The sequence below is a fragment of the Notolabrus celidotus genome, chromosome 20 (genome assembly GCF_009762535.1).
Source record: "Notolabrus celidotus isolate fNotCel1 chromosome 20, fNotCel1.pri, whole genome shotgun sequence".
Taxonomy (NCBI): domain Eukaryota; kingdom Metazoa; phylum Chordata; class Actinopteri; order Labriformes; family Labridae; genus Notolabrus; species Notolabrus celidotus.
Genome location: NC_048291.1, coordinates 9004474 through 9019417, shown reverse-complemented (window position 1 = coordinate 9019417; position 14944 = coordinate 9004474). Strand labels below are relative to the sequence as shown.

Below are 14944 nucleotides of genomic sequence, written 5' to 3'. Positions count from 1 at the left end.
CACCCAGCTAGCATTTTTGTGAGCATTTTAACACACTGACAGTTCTAGCTGATGTTAATGCTTTCAAAATCAGTTAGCAGTAGCATGAATATAGACAGTGAAAGGATAGTGAGCATGGCAAGCATATCTTTGTAATATTTTTATGTTAGCATTATAATTGTGAGCATTGTACTAGCACTGTAATGTTAGCATCAGAAGGGCATGTTAGCATACAAATGTCAGCATTAGTACTGGCTGTACTTTGTGTCTATGATTAATGTAGTTCCTTTTATTAATACAACCCTGATAGTTCCACACTGTTAGCATGTAAGGCCTGCAGAGTTTACATGTGAGAGATGAACATAAGCAGCATAATCATGAGTGTCAACAGATTTCTGTCAGAAAGCAGCAGGAAGCTTCACACTCAGCAGCTTTAAACCTGTTTACACTTTAATAACATTGTCAGATGTGTTTTTTGCCTTATTTTATCAGGCTAACAGTGTTTTAAGATGTTTAAATGTTCAGACTGATGTAAAACACAGAGACTGAACTGTTGAGAGTCAGCAGAAAGAAACCGCAGAGAGGCTATAAACAGCTACAGACACACACCCAGCTGCAGCTACGCCCTGACACACACACACACACACACACACACACACACACACTCAAACAGAGGAAACAGAAAACAAAAACACATACCGACCAGCAGGTTCTTGAGGAAAAAATAATATTTATTCCATACTTTCAAAAATACTGTGAATATAAATATTACAAAAATGAATACTGTTTCTTTAATTCTTACACTGTCAACATGTGAGCTGAAAACACACACAGGCTGCAGCTGGTGGTTTAAACACAGTGTTTAACATATTCATACATATCTGTATTTAAACCACCAGTTGCTCTCAGATCGGTTTTAGGATGAACAGGAGGAGACAGGATTTTAAGGATAATGCTTATTGTGAACAGTCCTGATGAGGACATTTTTTTTTTTTACAAAAGGAGAGATCTGTGTGAGGCTCTTAAGGCCACAGAGACAACAACCAACTTATACAAAATTAAAAGTATATCTTTGCACATCCAGCCTCTCAAAAAGAAGAAACAAAAATAGCTTGTAGGTTGACATTTTGCTCGTTTTCAACGTTTTCAAAGTTCAATAAATGACAGATTGTAACAAATATATTTGTTCTGGAAAACGACAAAGTAGTGTCAAGGAAATCAGAATTCCACACGAACATTATCGTGAGTAAAATGTAGGTGAGTTGCAGTGTGCAGATGGAGTTTCACAGTTTTTCAAACAGCAGTAAAGCAAAAATGTTAAAAATATTTTTTAAATATTTCCAGTTAATGCCACAAATGAATCCCAAGTTGATCCAGAAGCAGCTTAGAGTTTATTTCAGACAGAAAAATGTAGACTTAGACGTTTAAATAGATGTTTCAGTAACACCACAGACGGATACTTTCTTCTCCACTCTCCCTCCCTCGTGGTACAGTTTGTTTACAGGCTGACAGAAGCTGGACAGCAAAAAAAGAAACCCTGTTTTTACACCCTGCCTGTGACAGTAAACACAGTGAGTCGCTCCTGTAGAAGCTGATTGTCTCAAAGCTAAAAAGACAGAATTTCAGAAGTTAGACACAGGAGTGTTTCTTTGGTATGGCAGAAAAATCCTGACTCTGATTCTGCGTTAAAGATGACCCTGTAGCTCTGTGATGGTTCTCAGCAGGCTGTGTTTCAGCGTTTAGTCATAGCCGAGCCCTTGTTGCTGGTCTTTGAGTCAATCTTTGCCATCAGAAGCCGCAGAGAGTCTCCTGAGGACCGGATCAGCTCTCTGCCTCTGAGGGGAAACAACCAAAGCTGTAAACATGCAGGGACGGGATGAGTCAATCAGAGTTTGTGGACTGTGCATACTTTTATACTCACAAGTTGTACTCCATGCCGACCAAGCTGATGCCATTGACAGCAAGGACTCGGTCTCCTGTTCTCAGTTTGTGACACTGAGCTGCTGGAGAGTCGGGAACAACAGACTTCACGTAGATACCACTCATTCTTAGAGGAGTCTTCTACACAAAGGGAAAGAGATGGAAACAGGTGTTAGAGATGAGGGGATATTTTAACTTCCTGTACCTCATTTAAATAACTAGAAGGTCTTTTATTAAATTGGTAGAATTCAATAATATTATTTAATCTCATATTAATGTACCTTTTATTAGTCCTACTATCACAAATTGACCCTTCTGCCATAAAGTGAAGCTGATTGCAGTGAATGGGGAGGTGGGCGCCTGTTAGCACATGCACAAGTGAGACGGTCTTCAACTGAGCAGGACTCAGAACAACAATTTTCCATTTTTGTAGCATCAAGTTTTTTTTGTAGTAGTTACAAGGAGATAATTTTTATATTTTGTTTGGTTTCACCTATTTTGGAAGAAATTTCCTGCTTGTTTCATTTACATCTGTCTAATTTTCCCATAGGATTACATGGAATTTTGCCTTTTTAGAGAAAAAGTTAGAAACTTGACATCCTACATGATTGGATAAAAGGTTTTTGTGTTTGGTGGCATCAAATGAGCTTGCTGAATATTACTTTAGACACTAAATCAAACACTTAAAAAGGGACAGATAATTCTAAACGAAGGATTCACACATTTTTTTAAATTTCATAGTGCCATCAGTGGGTTCCTTGAATTCATATTTTTGTCAAACCAACTCATGTAAAATAAAAAAATACACATGTTTGTGTTTTTTTAAATGGGACAATGATCTAAATATTCTGATAGTCATTTTTTTAGTGAGACATTTCTGGACCTGAGTGTGTGGTCAGTTTCTGTGGATCTTTGGCTGTCATGCTGGTTTCCAACCAAGTGGCAACCTCCGGTCTCAAAATATGAAGCCCATTTGGAAGTGTTATAAACTGCAGTTCATCGAGCGACCACTTGAGGCTGGCTGTAGAAACACCAGAAACCACATACACACCCATTCAAAGAAGACGATCTTTACAGCAATAATAAACATGTTTACAGCCTGGTTTGAGTACTAGAGAGGTAATATCTTGTAAATGATGTGAAACCGGTCATTTAAGCTCTGAAACTTTAAATATTTCAAAAAACATTCAAACACACACAGTCGTACTGAGTGTTTCCACAACATATCCCAGCACCGTGTTAGCTCTCCAGGCCGTCAGCAGGAACTTTTTAGTGTGATTAGGTTTGTTCTTCTGTTCAGCTGAAATCTTTATAAAGTCTGATCTGATTAGTTTCCACAGATTTAAACAGCTACGAAAAGGTGTTTATGTATGTGGATTAAACTGAGAAAACAAAAGCTGATTTAAGGAAATCAGGAGAAGAGACCGCCTTTCAAACTGTTTTTACATCAGTGTAACTTGCACTGCTCTGTTCATACATTATTTAAAAAATGTAATAGAGAGAAGAGAAGTAGGAAAAGAGGAAGTGTGCTGGGTGATTAAGGAAAAAGGTTTTGTCATACCATTCCATCTACGAGGGCGAGTCCGAGGCCGTGAGGTCCTCTCTGTAGCTCCACCGTGAACACTTCCTCATTCTCGTCTTCTTCTTCTTCCTCTTCAACTTCATCTTCTTCTTCTTTGTTCTCTGTCTGTCTCTCTGCAAGTCCACCTGCTGAAAACACACAAAGAAAACCAAAGTCAACACACAGTGGCCAAACAGAGAAGAGGACCCAAACTGGACCTGCTGGGTCAGGACCAGATCAATGTTGGTCCAGATTTAAGGAATCTGGACCAACCTTCATTGTTTCAGCGACCCAATTCTTTACAAAACTCTTAATCCCTGTCAGCGACTTTTCCACTTACTGCTTAAAGTTTTAAAATGTTTCTGTGTTTGAAGTAACAATGTTATCAGAAAACTATTTTCATTTTGTTCTAATGAAATGTTGGCCCAACACCTGAAAACCTAGCAAGTGTAAGCATGCTAACAAAAACTGAGACATGCAACCATGGACTGTAAAAAAAATGTACGTCATCTTGCTCGGCTCTGAGTGAGTCTGCCGCAATGGCCGCAAAGAGCTGCTCCCCCTGGTGGCTGGCTGCAGTATAGGTCAAAAACTCTGTCCCCCCCATGCACTTGAATGGGGCTGGGGTCAAACCTTAAAAAATAAATACACAACGTATGAATGTTTCTCACCTCCGTTTGCTGTGGTGATATGTAGTTATTATTTGACTGTTTTGTGTTCAAGACCTCTTTTTTCTGAAAAGTTTCTTTTTCGTTAGTTATCAGAAGTTAAAAAACAGGGTTTACTTCCAGTTTTACTTTCACAGCAGAGAGAAACTCCATAGGACCTCGTGACGGTACCTTGTAGGGCGGAGCTTGTTACTGTGGAAACACGCAAATTCCCTACTGCGCAGACTCTCGCTGCAGAAAATGTACAACAAGGTAGCGTTCTGGAACGTGATATTTTGGCTTCAAAACCGTACAATGGGAAAAGGGGGAGTGACGCTGTCCATTATATATAGAGTGGAGCAAGTGCAAGTGTTACAAATGACCCGTGTTACAACTGACCCCGGTCTCCCTACTAACAATTGGCATAATCATTTCTTTCGGTATTTTGGCCTTGGCTTGCTCATTTTTGATTTTCGGTTTCAGCCAAGAATTTTCATTTTGGTGCATTCCTAATTAGCATCAATTTTAGCATGAACTTTGATGCTAATTTGATGTTTCATTGAAAATCATACTTTTCCAAGGCAACACAAGCATGAACAGGTTCTTTCTGTCACTCTCATGTTGTGTGTTCTGCCACTTAAATGCAGAAGTAACAGTGGCCTCACAATAAAACCTGTTCCCACACTGCAGACCCCCCCTTCACACTCACTCACACACACAGCAGTGGACCTGAACAATGCCCCCCCCCCAGATTAAGATTCCACGCACCAACCGGACTGTAAACTCCCATGATGCCTGGCTGTGTTCTCTCTGACATCACTGCCTCGCTGTGATTCTTGGGTTAGATTATAGGATTAACAACTTTCAGAATAATGTTAGCTGATGGCCAAAAACCACAAGGAGCAGCTACTGGAGCTACACTTCAATTCAATTCATGTCTTAAAGATCTACATTCTCGTCAGAAAAAAATTTTCCGTATTTGGCTGCAAATGAACACAATATTTGATTTGATCAGATAAAAATGTCAATAATATATATTAATCAATTTATTTATATTGGGTTAAAAACGGAGATTAGTAGGAAATAGTTTATATAAAAAGTGCTAAAAAAAAAAGCAGTTTACATTATTTTCTATATTTTCTTATCAAATTTTGTTCAAAATGAAATGTTCCTTAATGGTTTGTTAAGGTTTCTTCCATCTAATACATGCTTATTACGGTGATATAATATTAATTATTGTGCTGTTTTTTCCCCTGATTAACTGATTGGTTCTTTTAAAATGTCAAAAAAAGTACAATTGAAAATTTTCCTCCAACTTTTATCTTATTCTTTAATTTCCCGCCAAAATATTTATCTATGATGATGAAGGGGAAAAAAAGCTAATTTATGAGCAGGTGAACTCTGATTATCAACTACTGATGAACTGATATCTAGATAAACGTGAACCTCGTTAAGACTGAGAAGTATTACTGCTGATTGTAAAGCCTGTTAGTTCAGATCTTTTTAAAATTAATGAATTACTTCTTTAATTCAGAGGAAACAGAAAGAAACAAATGACCAATGGGAGTAAAGATGTCTGATTACCATCAACTTAATCCCTCTGCCTTCTGTACCACTCACACACACACTCACGCACTCACACACACACATACAGACACTCACACACACTGGGGGGTCTGTAAGGAGCATTAACAGGTTGAACCTCTTACAGTCAAACACAATCTCATGTGACAGAAAGTGTTTCTGAAGCTAAACAGGTTGGGGGGAGGGGATCAGCCTGGCTCTTTAAATCCTGAATAAACTGCAAAATAAAAAACATTTCATGTTTTATAGTACACTTTGGTCCAAACTGGGCCTTAAATAGACCAAAAAAATTACAAGTTTGACTGGCTTCTAGAGTTCGAAGACTGATTAAAGTACAGGAATTTCAAGAATTTCTAAATACAGAAAGGAAAACCCCAAATGTTGAACTGTTATTATGAAATAAAAAGTCAAAATGTGAGATAAAAGGTCAAATTACGTGATAAAAAGCAATAGTCATAAATAAGAGATAAAAAGTCAAAGGTAGGATAGAAAGTCCAAATTATTTAATAAAAGTCAGAGTCATAATAACGGGCTAAAACTGTTAAATTAAGGAAAAAAAGTCAGAAAAAAAGTTAAAAGTCAAAATTACAAGATAGCATTATCCCATCATTATGACTTACTATACTCTCACAAAATTTCAGCTTAATATTTTAATAGAATGACCTTCTTTCTCATAATTTAACATTTTTATCTCATAATTATCACCACCTTCTATAATAACACATGCTCTTATAATTTTGACATTTTTTTCCTCATTATCATGACTTAATTTCTCATGATATCAACTTTATTTTGACTTTTTATTATATATATATATATTTTTTTCATTCCCATGTCATAAAGACAATTTCATCATTCTGATGTTTTAATCTCAAAATTATGACTCACCATCTATTTTGACTTATCTTATAATTATATCTCATAAAGATCTCATAATTTGACTTTTAATTATTTTATTTTGATTTTTTTTCCTCTATATAAGTAAGTCTTGCTATCTAATAAAATGGCTCAACATTTGGCTTCACTTGTTTGATTTCTTATTGAACTGGCAGAAGTGGCCTTCCATACAGGTGCTTTTCTGTTAAATTTTCATTCAGGGAATAATGATAAATCCACAGGATAGGATCCAGGAAATAAGACTCACATTCTACTGAAGTAATAGAATGCGGTTGAAAGGTTGAGTATGAGTCTCTCTCTCTCTCTCTCTCTCTCTCTCTCTCTCTCTCTCTCTCTCTCTCTCTCTCTCTCTCTCTGTGAAGATGACTTCATGTTGGAGGTTCAGGAACACTGAGGGGGGAGAGGAAACTCTCCTTCCTGCACAGTGAGCCTCCCTCTGCACAGTTTCCTTTTCACATTCCTGAGCTCACAATCAATAAAATAACTCTTTCATATCTGGGGGAACTTTTAAGACAGACCAGGAACCACCATGGGCTAATATACAGCAGGTCCAAAAGGTCAAAGGTCAAGTCACTAAAAGTTTCCTGAAAAGACGTCAGCGAGAGAGAGAGAGAGAGCTGTTAGAGAGAAGTTATGAATGAGCCTTTGTGATGCAGTGTGTGTCATCATGTAGTTTGAGCTGTGTTCAGGTTTCAGTTAATATTCTGCAGCTGTTTGTAGCTTTAAGATGAACTGAACGTTTTTAACGCTACAGAAGCTGCATCAGTGTAATGAAAGCTGCAACTAGCAACTTCTGTTAGCCACAGGGATGCTAACTTCACTTCACCACTTCGGTCCACTTTGAGATTAAAACAGCTTTTGGATAGACTGCTGAGACATGCTGAAGAGACAGTCATGATCCCCTGAGGATGAAGATGTCAGACTTTGGTTAAGCTCCGACTCTTCCTTTAAGCCACCAGCAGGTTCACATGAGTCGTTTTTTGTGAAATGAGAATAGACTGATTTCCTTGAGTCTCTCTTAAAACCAACACTTTTATAACTCTTTGTTTTTGTTTTTCAGTTTAAGTCCGTGTTTTGAAGCAGATACAGAACTTCATAAAACTGCAATGCCTCAAGTGTCCACTGGAGTATGGCCCCTAAAGCCAATGAAGCCCTTATGAGGTTTAATGTTAAAGCTAGGGTTGGTAGTCACGGAAAACTAGCATGAATTTGAATGCAGCATTTCCTCAGGACTCTGTCTAACCAGGAGGCTTTAGATCTTTGTGTTTCAGTTACCTCTCCTCAGCTGACGTGCCCCCTCCTGCAGGTTGGCCTCCAGCTCAGACAGCTCTAGGCCCTGAGGGGTGTTAGGAGGGGTCAGCAAGCAGGATGGGTCCAGAGCCAGGCTCTTGTGGTACACCAGGTCTGCCTGTCCTGGCAGCGAGTTCTGTAGCTCCAGACTTTTCAGCTTCTGAGTCAGAACTGCCTCACAGCTACTCAAGTCCCCATGAGACCCTCGTGTCTGAGCCGGCTCTGAGGGGATTTTCCGGTCCGGTTTGGGGGAGGAGCAGGTCACTGGGTCAGAGTCCACTTGATGGGTCAGATCCTGGAGGGATGTAAGCGGGGTCAAGGTTGTAGACGGGCTGTCTGAGGTCCTGCTGAGAGTCTGAGGAGAGACAGATGATCAGAAACAGACTCAGAAACACAAACAGTTTCACCTGAACTGAGGATTCAGTACCTGGTCCTCCATGCAGTGCTCAGGTACGGACTCAGGTCCAGGTTCAGGTCTGGTTTCAGGGTGTGGGAGACGGTGGATGAACTCCTGCAGATGAGTGAGCTGTGTGAAGAGAGCGGGGTCTGCGAGGGGTTTCCCAAGCTCTAGGTGGAAGGAGGAAGCCGGCAGGACGAGGGGGGGGTGACTGTCAAAGCTCTGCAGGATGTCGGCTACGGGAAGAGAGGAGGGACAATATTCATCAGGGATATAATACACATAATCATAATCATACATGGCTACTTAAAGGAAGTTAATTCATTAAAGTTAAATTAAATTCAGTGAATGAAGGACAAAAATGATTCTGGATCAGACGTTAGGGTGTTGTGTTGTCATTGCCCTGACAGGTGAACTCAGGTGAGAGTGAGGCGGCGGCTGGATTAAAAGGTTATCTCTGGGCAGAAGCTGATTGGTGGAGACAGACTGAACAGATTACACACCGAGAGGAGGGAAAACTTAGAAATGTGTGTGTTGGTGTGAAGGTGAACTCTGACTGTTAAACCATCAGGTTGATCTGATGAAGATTTTCAGATCTCTCTGTGGAGTCCAACAAAGGTCAACATCAATCTAATAATTTATCAAATTACATTTTTTAATATTTGTTGTGAAGAAAATGTAAAAAAAAAGAAAAAGAAAAAATCAATAAACTGTAAAACACTAAATAAATGATTTGAAATTTATTTCTTAATTTTATTGAGGTCATTTTATTTCAAATAAAGTTTTTTTTTTCCAATAATGTTTTTTATTTTTATTTCCATTTTATTCGCAAAACTTTTTCATGGCATCAAACTGACATGTCTTTGAATTTATGTATCTTCAAACGTGCAATCCGCAGTTAGAACAAAGTGTGAATAACAGACTGTCTGCTCTATCTTCAAATTTCATCGCACATGATTGGACGTTTTTTGTGCACATGCCTTCAATGTTTAAATAATGCATTCAGCATTTATGTAGCTTGCATATTTTTTTGTTTTGTTTGTCATATTTGTTTCTAAGCTGAATATATACACCCTTTTCTCTCTTTGATCCTCTTTTTGTTGGAGAGGTAGGGGCATGACCAAAACTTGTGCAAGTGACACCAAAAGACACTGTCTGATTCACAAAGCGCACATAAAGGGTTAAACGACTCACAAACTGCAGAAAAGATAGTGTCTCTGTGCTGGAACTTCCTCGTTCAGCTCATGGTCTTTGTGTGGGCAGATTTGAGCTCATTGAGAGTCAATCGATCAATCTTTATTTGTATAGTGCCAAATAACAACAAACGTAATCTAACATAGTAGGTCTAGACCAAACTCTATGTTATATTATTAACAAAGACCTAACATCAAAACTGGATACAATCCAGTCTTATCTCATCTTAATCCACCATGAGCATTGCACCTTGCAGTATTTACTGTAGCTACTTACAGCAGCAAGCAAAAACTTCCTTTTAACAGGCAGAAACCTTAAGGAGAACCAGACTCATGTTTGACAGACACCTGCCTCGACCGAGTTGGGGAGAGTGCAGGGTATCGCAGCAGATAGTGGAGATGCTGACGGCTCACCTCCCAAAGTAGATGCAAGAGCAAACTACACAAAACTGCAAGACTATACGGGCCTGTTTGCACTTAAGTATCTTTGGTGCAACATACTTTGTGAATCATTCCTTGAATCGGAGCAGATGCAGGGGCAAATGATGTGCAATTCCTCAATGTTTTAAAGTTTCTTGGAGTAGTGAATGATGTTTGTTTCAGTGATCAAATGCAGTTAATGTCTCTGCCTCTTACCTGTCCTCACAGCGTCCTTCACATCTCCCGTTGACGGCGTCCAGCCGGGAGGGCAGGATTTACCCGAGCTGTACTCCTTCAGCATGTAGTGCAGCTGAGCCGTGTTCAGGGCAGAAAACTCAGACCTGAGGGACGACCAGGATGCCTGGACGGGCAGAGACACACAAAGAAAACACAGAAAATAATGAAGCAACATGAAGCAAAGTTAACAAACTGACTATAAAAACCCTTTCATTGTGTAACGCTGAGATGGAGCCACAGAAGCAAACAAGCATTTTCCCATCATGCCTCTGTCCAAACAAAGTCACTGCTACTCTCTCATTAAATGCAAAGTAATTCAACCCAGTTATGTGATCTGGTGAAGAGTTTTTGTTTCTATCACCGCAGGGCCAGACAAGTTGCAAAGCCTCCTGGGAAAATATTTCACAGCCTGACTGAAAATATTGATGTAAAGTTTTCTCATTCCTCACAACTCCATGCCTGAGATTATTCTGGATTAAAGGTGAGATGATTGTAATTAACAGTTTGTTTTGATAGTGGGGAGCGTGAGAAAACTTTACGATCTCTCTCCTGTGACTTTAGAAAGAGATCATTTGATATATGGGTGACAGAAAGCAGCTGTAGTATATGGGAGTTGGTGATTCAGATGCAGGTAACCTCCAAGTGCTTATTAAAGACATTAAAAATGTGACAGACTGTCTTCAGTCTGTCAGCAGCTGACTCGCTGGATGTGAATTCTGCCTGGGCATGTTGCCGCTGAAAGAGACGGTATAGCGGTGTTTTCTGCTTACAGACAGGCTGAGCTCAGCAGAGAGATTTTAAACGCTGCTCACAAACAACCGAATATATCAACTATCTGTTTGTTATGTCTGAGATTTCATGTTCCGCACTTTTATTCTCCTAAAAATATCTCCTGCTGGCCAAACAAACTCCACCACATCCCTCAGCTGTGGTTCAAACTCGAGCCACATCGCCTCCTTACTTTTTGTGAAGCTCAAATCTGCAGATGTAAACTGAATCTCAGAGCAGGGTGTGTTCTCTGTGAGCTCATGCAGGGCGGGGGCACTTTAAACCAGCAGCTTCCTAACAACCATCCAAAACCACAAGCAGACCAGACGCTGCCTGGAACAGCTGTGAGGAGAGACGAGATGTTTAAGAGTGGAGCCACGACGGGGTTCGTGAGTGGAAACAGGTGTCAACTCACAGCGTAGATATATGAGTCAAATTTAACCCAGATTCTACAAATAGAGGTGAAACCCCACTGACACAGAGCAGGGTTAAAATGACTCTGTGGGCAGCTTCAATATCCACATTTCATCTTCTCTTTTACCGTAAAAACTCTTTCTAATTGTGGGCTAATTAATTTCAGGGTGTATCATTTCAATGATGATGTCTTATATGTCAATAGTTTAATCTTAACGTTTTCATAAATTGTTTATTTTACGGGTGAAAGAGAGACGGATAAATTATTATTGTGATGGCGGCTCTCAAAAGTGATAACACAGTGGAAGCTGAAATGCTGTCATTTTGTCCATTATATGAACAAGATACTCTTCAGTGTCAACAAACTTTCCTGATTCTCTGATTGGATATGGTCCAACTATTGTAAAGATGTTTAATTAACTTCTTCAAACTGTCAGTGAATAGATGTGAACTTTTTGACCGGTTATCTTTTCAAAGTTGGTCATAGATGATTTTCCAGCAGGAAATTAAACCCCTGAAATTAGCATGTAAACAAATTGTGATTTTAGATGGACAAATGGGACTTGAAATTAGAGTAACTACTATCCGCCTCATCACTACCATCTCCCTTTTTCCAACCCCAACTCGGTCCAGGCAGATGGTTGTCCAACATGAGTCTGGTTCTGCTCAAGGTTTCTGCCTGTTAAAGGAAGTTTGTCCTTGCCGCTGTAACTTGCTAAATACGGCAAAGTGCTCTGCTCATGGTGGATTAAAATGAGACCAGACTGAGTCCTGTTTTTAAGATTGGACTGGATCTTATCCTGTCTTGATGTTGGGTTCTTGTTAATAATTTAACATAGAGTGCGGTCTATACCTGCTATGTTTGTTGGGATTTGGCGCTTTATAAATAAATATTGATTGACTGATGTTAGTTATGTGTGTAACATATGTTCTGCTAAATGTTGCTACCTTTTGCTGTAGGTGTAATATATATAAACTCCAAACCAACTTTTGAATCTATCTTTGAATAAGCTAAAATCTCTTTGATTTAAATAATCCCTCGCTCAGTTTGTCTGTCTCTTAAAGCTGAGAATAATTACTGTAAATGTATGATCTGATAGATATATGACAAGTAGACGCTTTAGGAACTGCATTTTTTTTTTTTGCTTCATTTGTCAACACCCCAACTCGGGTGAGGCAGATGGCTGTCTAACATGAGTCTGGTTCTTCTCGAGGTTTCTGCCTGTTAAAGAAAGTTTATCCATGCCGCTGTAACTTGCTAAATACTTCAAAGTGCTCTGCTCATGTTGGATTAAGATAAGATCAGATGGAGTTATAACCTGTAAGATGGGACTGGAACTTTTTGTTGTGATTTGGGCAATATATAAATAAAGATTGATTGACTGAACACTGGAGGTTGCAGCTTGGTCACACCTGATTTTGTCCTGTAGTTCAGCAGAGCCTATTTGATTGATGACCTGTCTATTTAAAGCAACAGTGGTGCCATTCTGTACATTATAAAGCTGCTTGTTCTGTATAAAGCAGTGTCACATGAACAGCACCAATTATTCAGCAGGTTACCATCATCAAAAACAAAAAAATGAAGGAAGGCCGGTAAATCAGAAGATCTGTAACTTCATATGTCTGAACTTTAGCATGACCCGTGTTTGTGTCACACCTGTGTACTCTCTCACCTTTGTAGTCCAAGTGTCAGTTTCTCAGAGTGTGTCTGAGTGTTTAATAGGCAGCCGAGTGGGAGCTCAGTGGTTCAGACTGTAAACAGGATCTGATCAGGTAACTAGGAGAGCGCTGAGCTTAAAGGGATTAAATGTTGGTTGGTTAGAAACCATTGCTCAGCAGAGGAACACAGAGAAACAACAAATAGAAAGAGTTCATTATTGTTTGAGTCATACATTTAAAGAGGGTGTTAAAGACGTCAAACTGCCTCCACTGTCATGTGGTCATTTGTCCCTGAATATAAAACATGTTTACACTCATTCTCCCACTCAGATCAAAAGGATAGTCTCATGTTTATATGGTTTTAGATTACCAGGACCATGATGTCATCTATTCACTCTTTTCCTCTATGTGTTATCATGCTAGTTTAAATGTGTCTGTTTTTAGTGCTTCTTCTATAACAATAAATCGGTAGGTCTGGTGAGTTTTATGGCTCTATGACTCATCTCAGTGTAGATAAGAAGAAGCTGTATAAAACTGAGTCACACAGCTACAGTCAGAGGTCTCAGTACAGCTCAGATTCCCCACGTTCTTGAACCTCACACATAAACACAGATTATTAATGACATTCTGAAATGTCTAAAACAATGAAACACTCGGGCTGACGCAGACGTGACTCTGATCCACAGTCACCCACCGCTCTGCTGTTACACAAACAGGAAGGAGAAGCAGATGACCTCTGACCTGTAGGAGGGTTTCTCTGGGTGTGGCCAGCAGGTTGACAGCAGCTGAAAGCTTCAGGAAAAACTCGGAGGCCAGTTCTCCAAGCCCAACGCTTTGGATCCAGTCCATCAGGAGGTCCAGGTTGGCCCGGATTTGAACCCCCCGGGACCATTGGTAGAACCCAGAAACAGAACCTGAAGGATAAATGTGTTGTATTTTAGAAATTTGGTTTTATAAAGAACTTTGTTAATTATCAACAAAGACGGTTTCTACACTCAGAGACAAAAATAAGTTTTGAAAGAAGTTAAAAATACAGCTGTAGTACTGAAATGAATTTTACTTTCATTCTGATCTTACAGGCGAGGACCTGATATTCTCAGTATCTCTGAATCTGAAGTGTTACCTCTCTCCATGAGTGTGTTGAACAGCGAGGCGTTGATGAAGAAGAACAGGTAAGCACACAGCTGTAAGGAGATGTCTGGATGGACTTGGAAAACTGTCAGGAGATTCAAGGCCTCCTTCAAAACCTCCAGGATGCTGCTGAGTCCTTCGGGTACCCTGAGCTGACTGCTCTCTGAGAAAGGGTTCCCCTCCAGGATGCCGGCCAGGGACGAGTACATGCTCTGTGGAGGACGGAGCGGTAATTAAGTTAATACTCCATCGGATATGTCAATCAAATCGTTAAATGTTAGAGAGTGTATTTTCCTTTCTGCTTTTAGTTGCTGTAAGTATTACTTTACTTTTTGTGTTGGTAAGCTTTTTTTTCCATGAATTTTTCCATATTATGTACAGATGATCAATTTAAACATTCAGGCAAGTGATGTCTTTCTACTAAAAGAAACAAATCAAATAAATAAAATCGATATACCAGAGAGTGAAAATAAATGATATAAGAGAAAATGTACATTACGGCACTTGATATTGTCCATCAAATATTGCATGGTTTGGAAATGCAGATGATATACGTACACATTTTTCAAAATTAAATGTATGTATATTATACAAGACAAACAATACCCTGAACATATGCTGTAAGACTCAAAACAGTAGATAAGTGAACAAATGAGTTAATGAAAAAAAAAATAATAATAATAATAACTTTAATAATTTAAAACAGAAAATAAATTTGAATGACCCAAAACAAAAATAATCCGATAAGTGAATAAATTAGTTAATGAAAATTATAATAATAATAGTAAATACTAACTAAAATTATTTAAAACAGAAATACATTTGAATGACTGAAAAAAAGTAGATA

At 39.1% G+C, this 14944-nt stretch overlaps 1 protein-coding gene across 1 annotated transcript in view; it reads right to left on the bottom strand.

Moving 5' to 3' along the window:
- Positions 1 to 689: 689 nt before the first annotated feature.
- si:ch73-281f12.4 (RA_Radil_like and Myo5p-like_CBD_Rasip1 domain-containing protein) overlaps positions 690 to 14944 on the bottom strand; it is a 35783-nt gene continuing 21528 nt past the window's right edge. The window contains exons 9-16 of the mRNA XM_034712165.1: positions 14090 to 14309; positions 13708 to 13880; positions 10105 to 10249; positions 8306 to 8511; positions 7864 to 8233; positions 3461 to 3609; positions 1901 to 2040; positions 690 to 1814 (exon numbers count right to left, since the gene is read on the bottom strand). Coding sequence (XP_034568056.1) covers positions 1712 to 1814; positions 1901 to 2040; positions 3461 to 3609; positions 7864 to 8233; positions 8306 to 8511; positions 10105 to 10249; positions 13708 to 13880; positions 14090 to 14309 — 1506 coding nt within the window. The 3' untranslated portion in view covers positions 690 to 1711. The remainder of the gene's footprint in view (positions 1815 to 1900; positions 2041 to 3460; positions 3610 to 7863; positions 8234 to 8305; positions 8512 to 10104; positions 10250 to 13707; positions 13881 to 14089; positions 14310 to 14944) is intronic.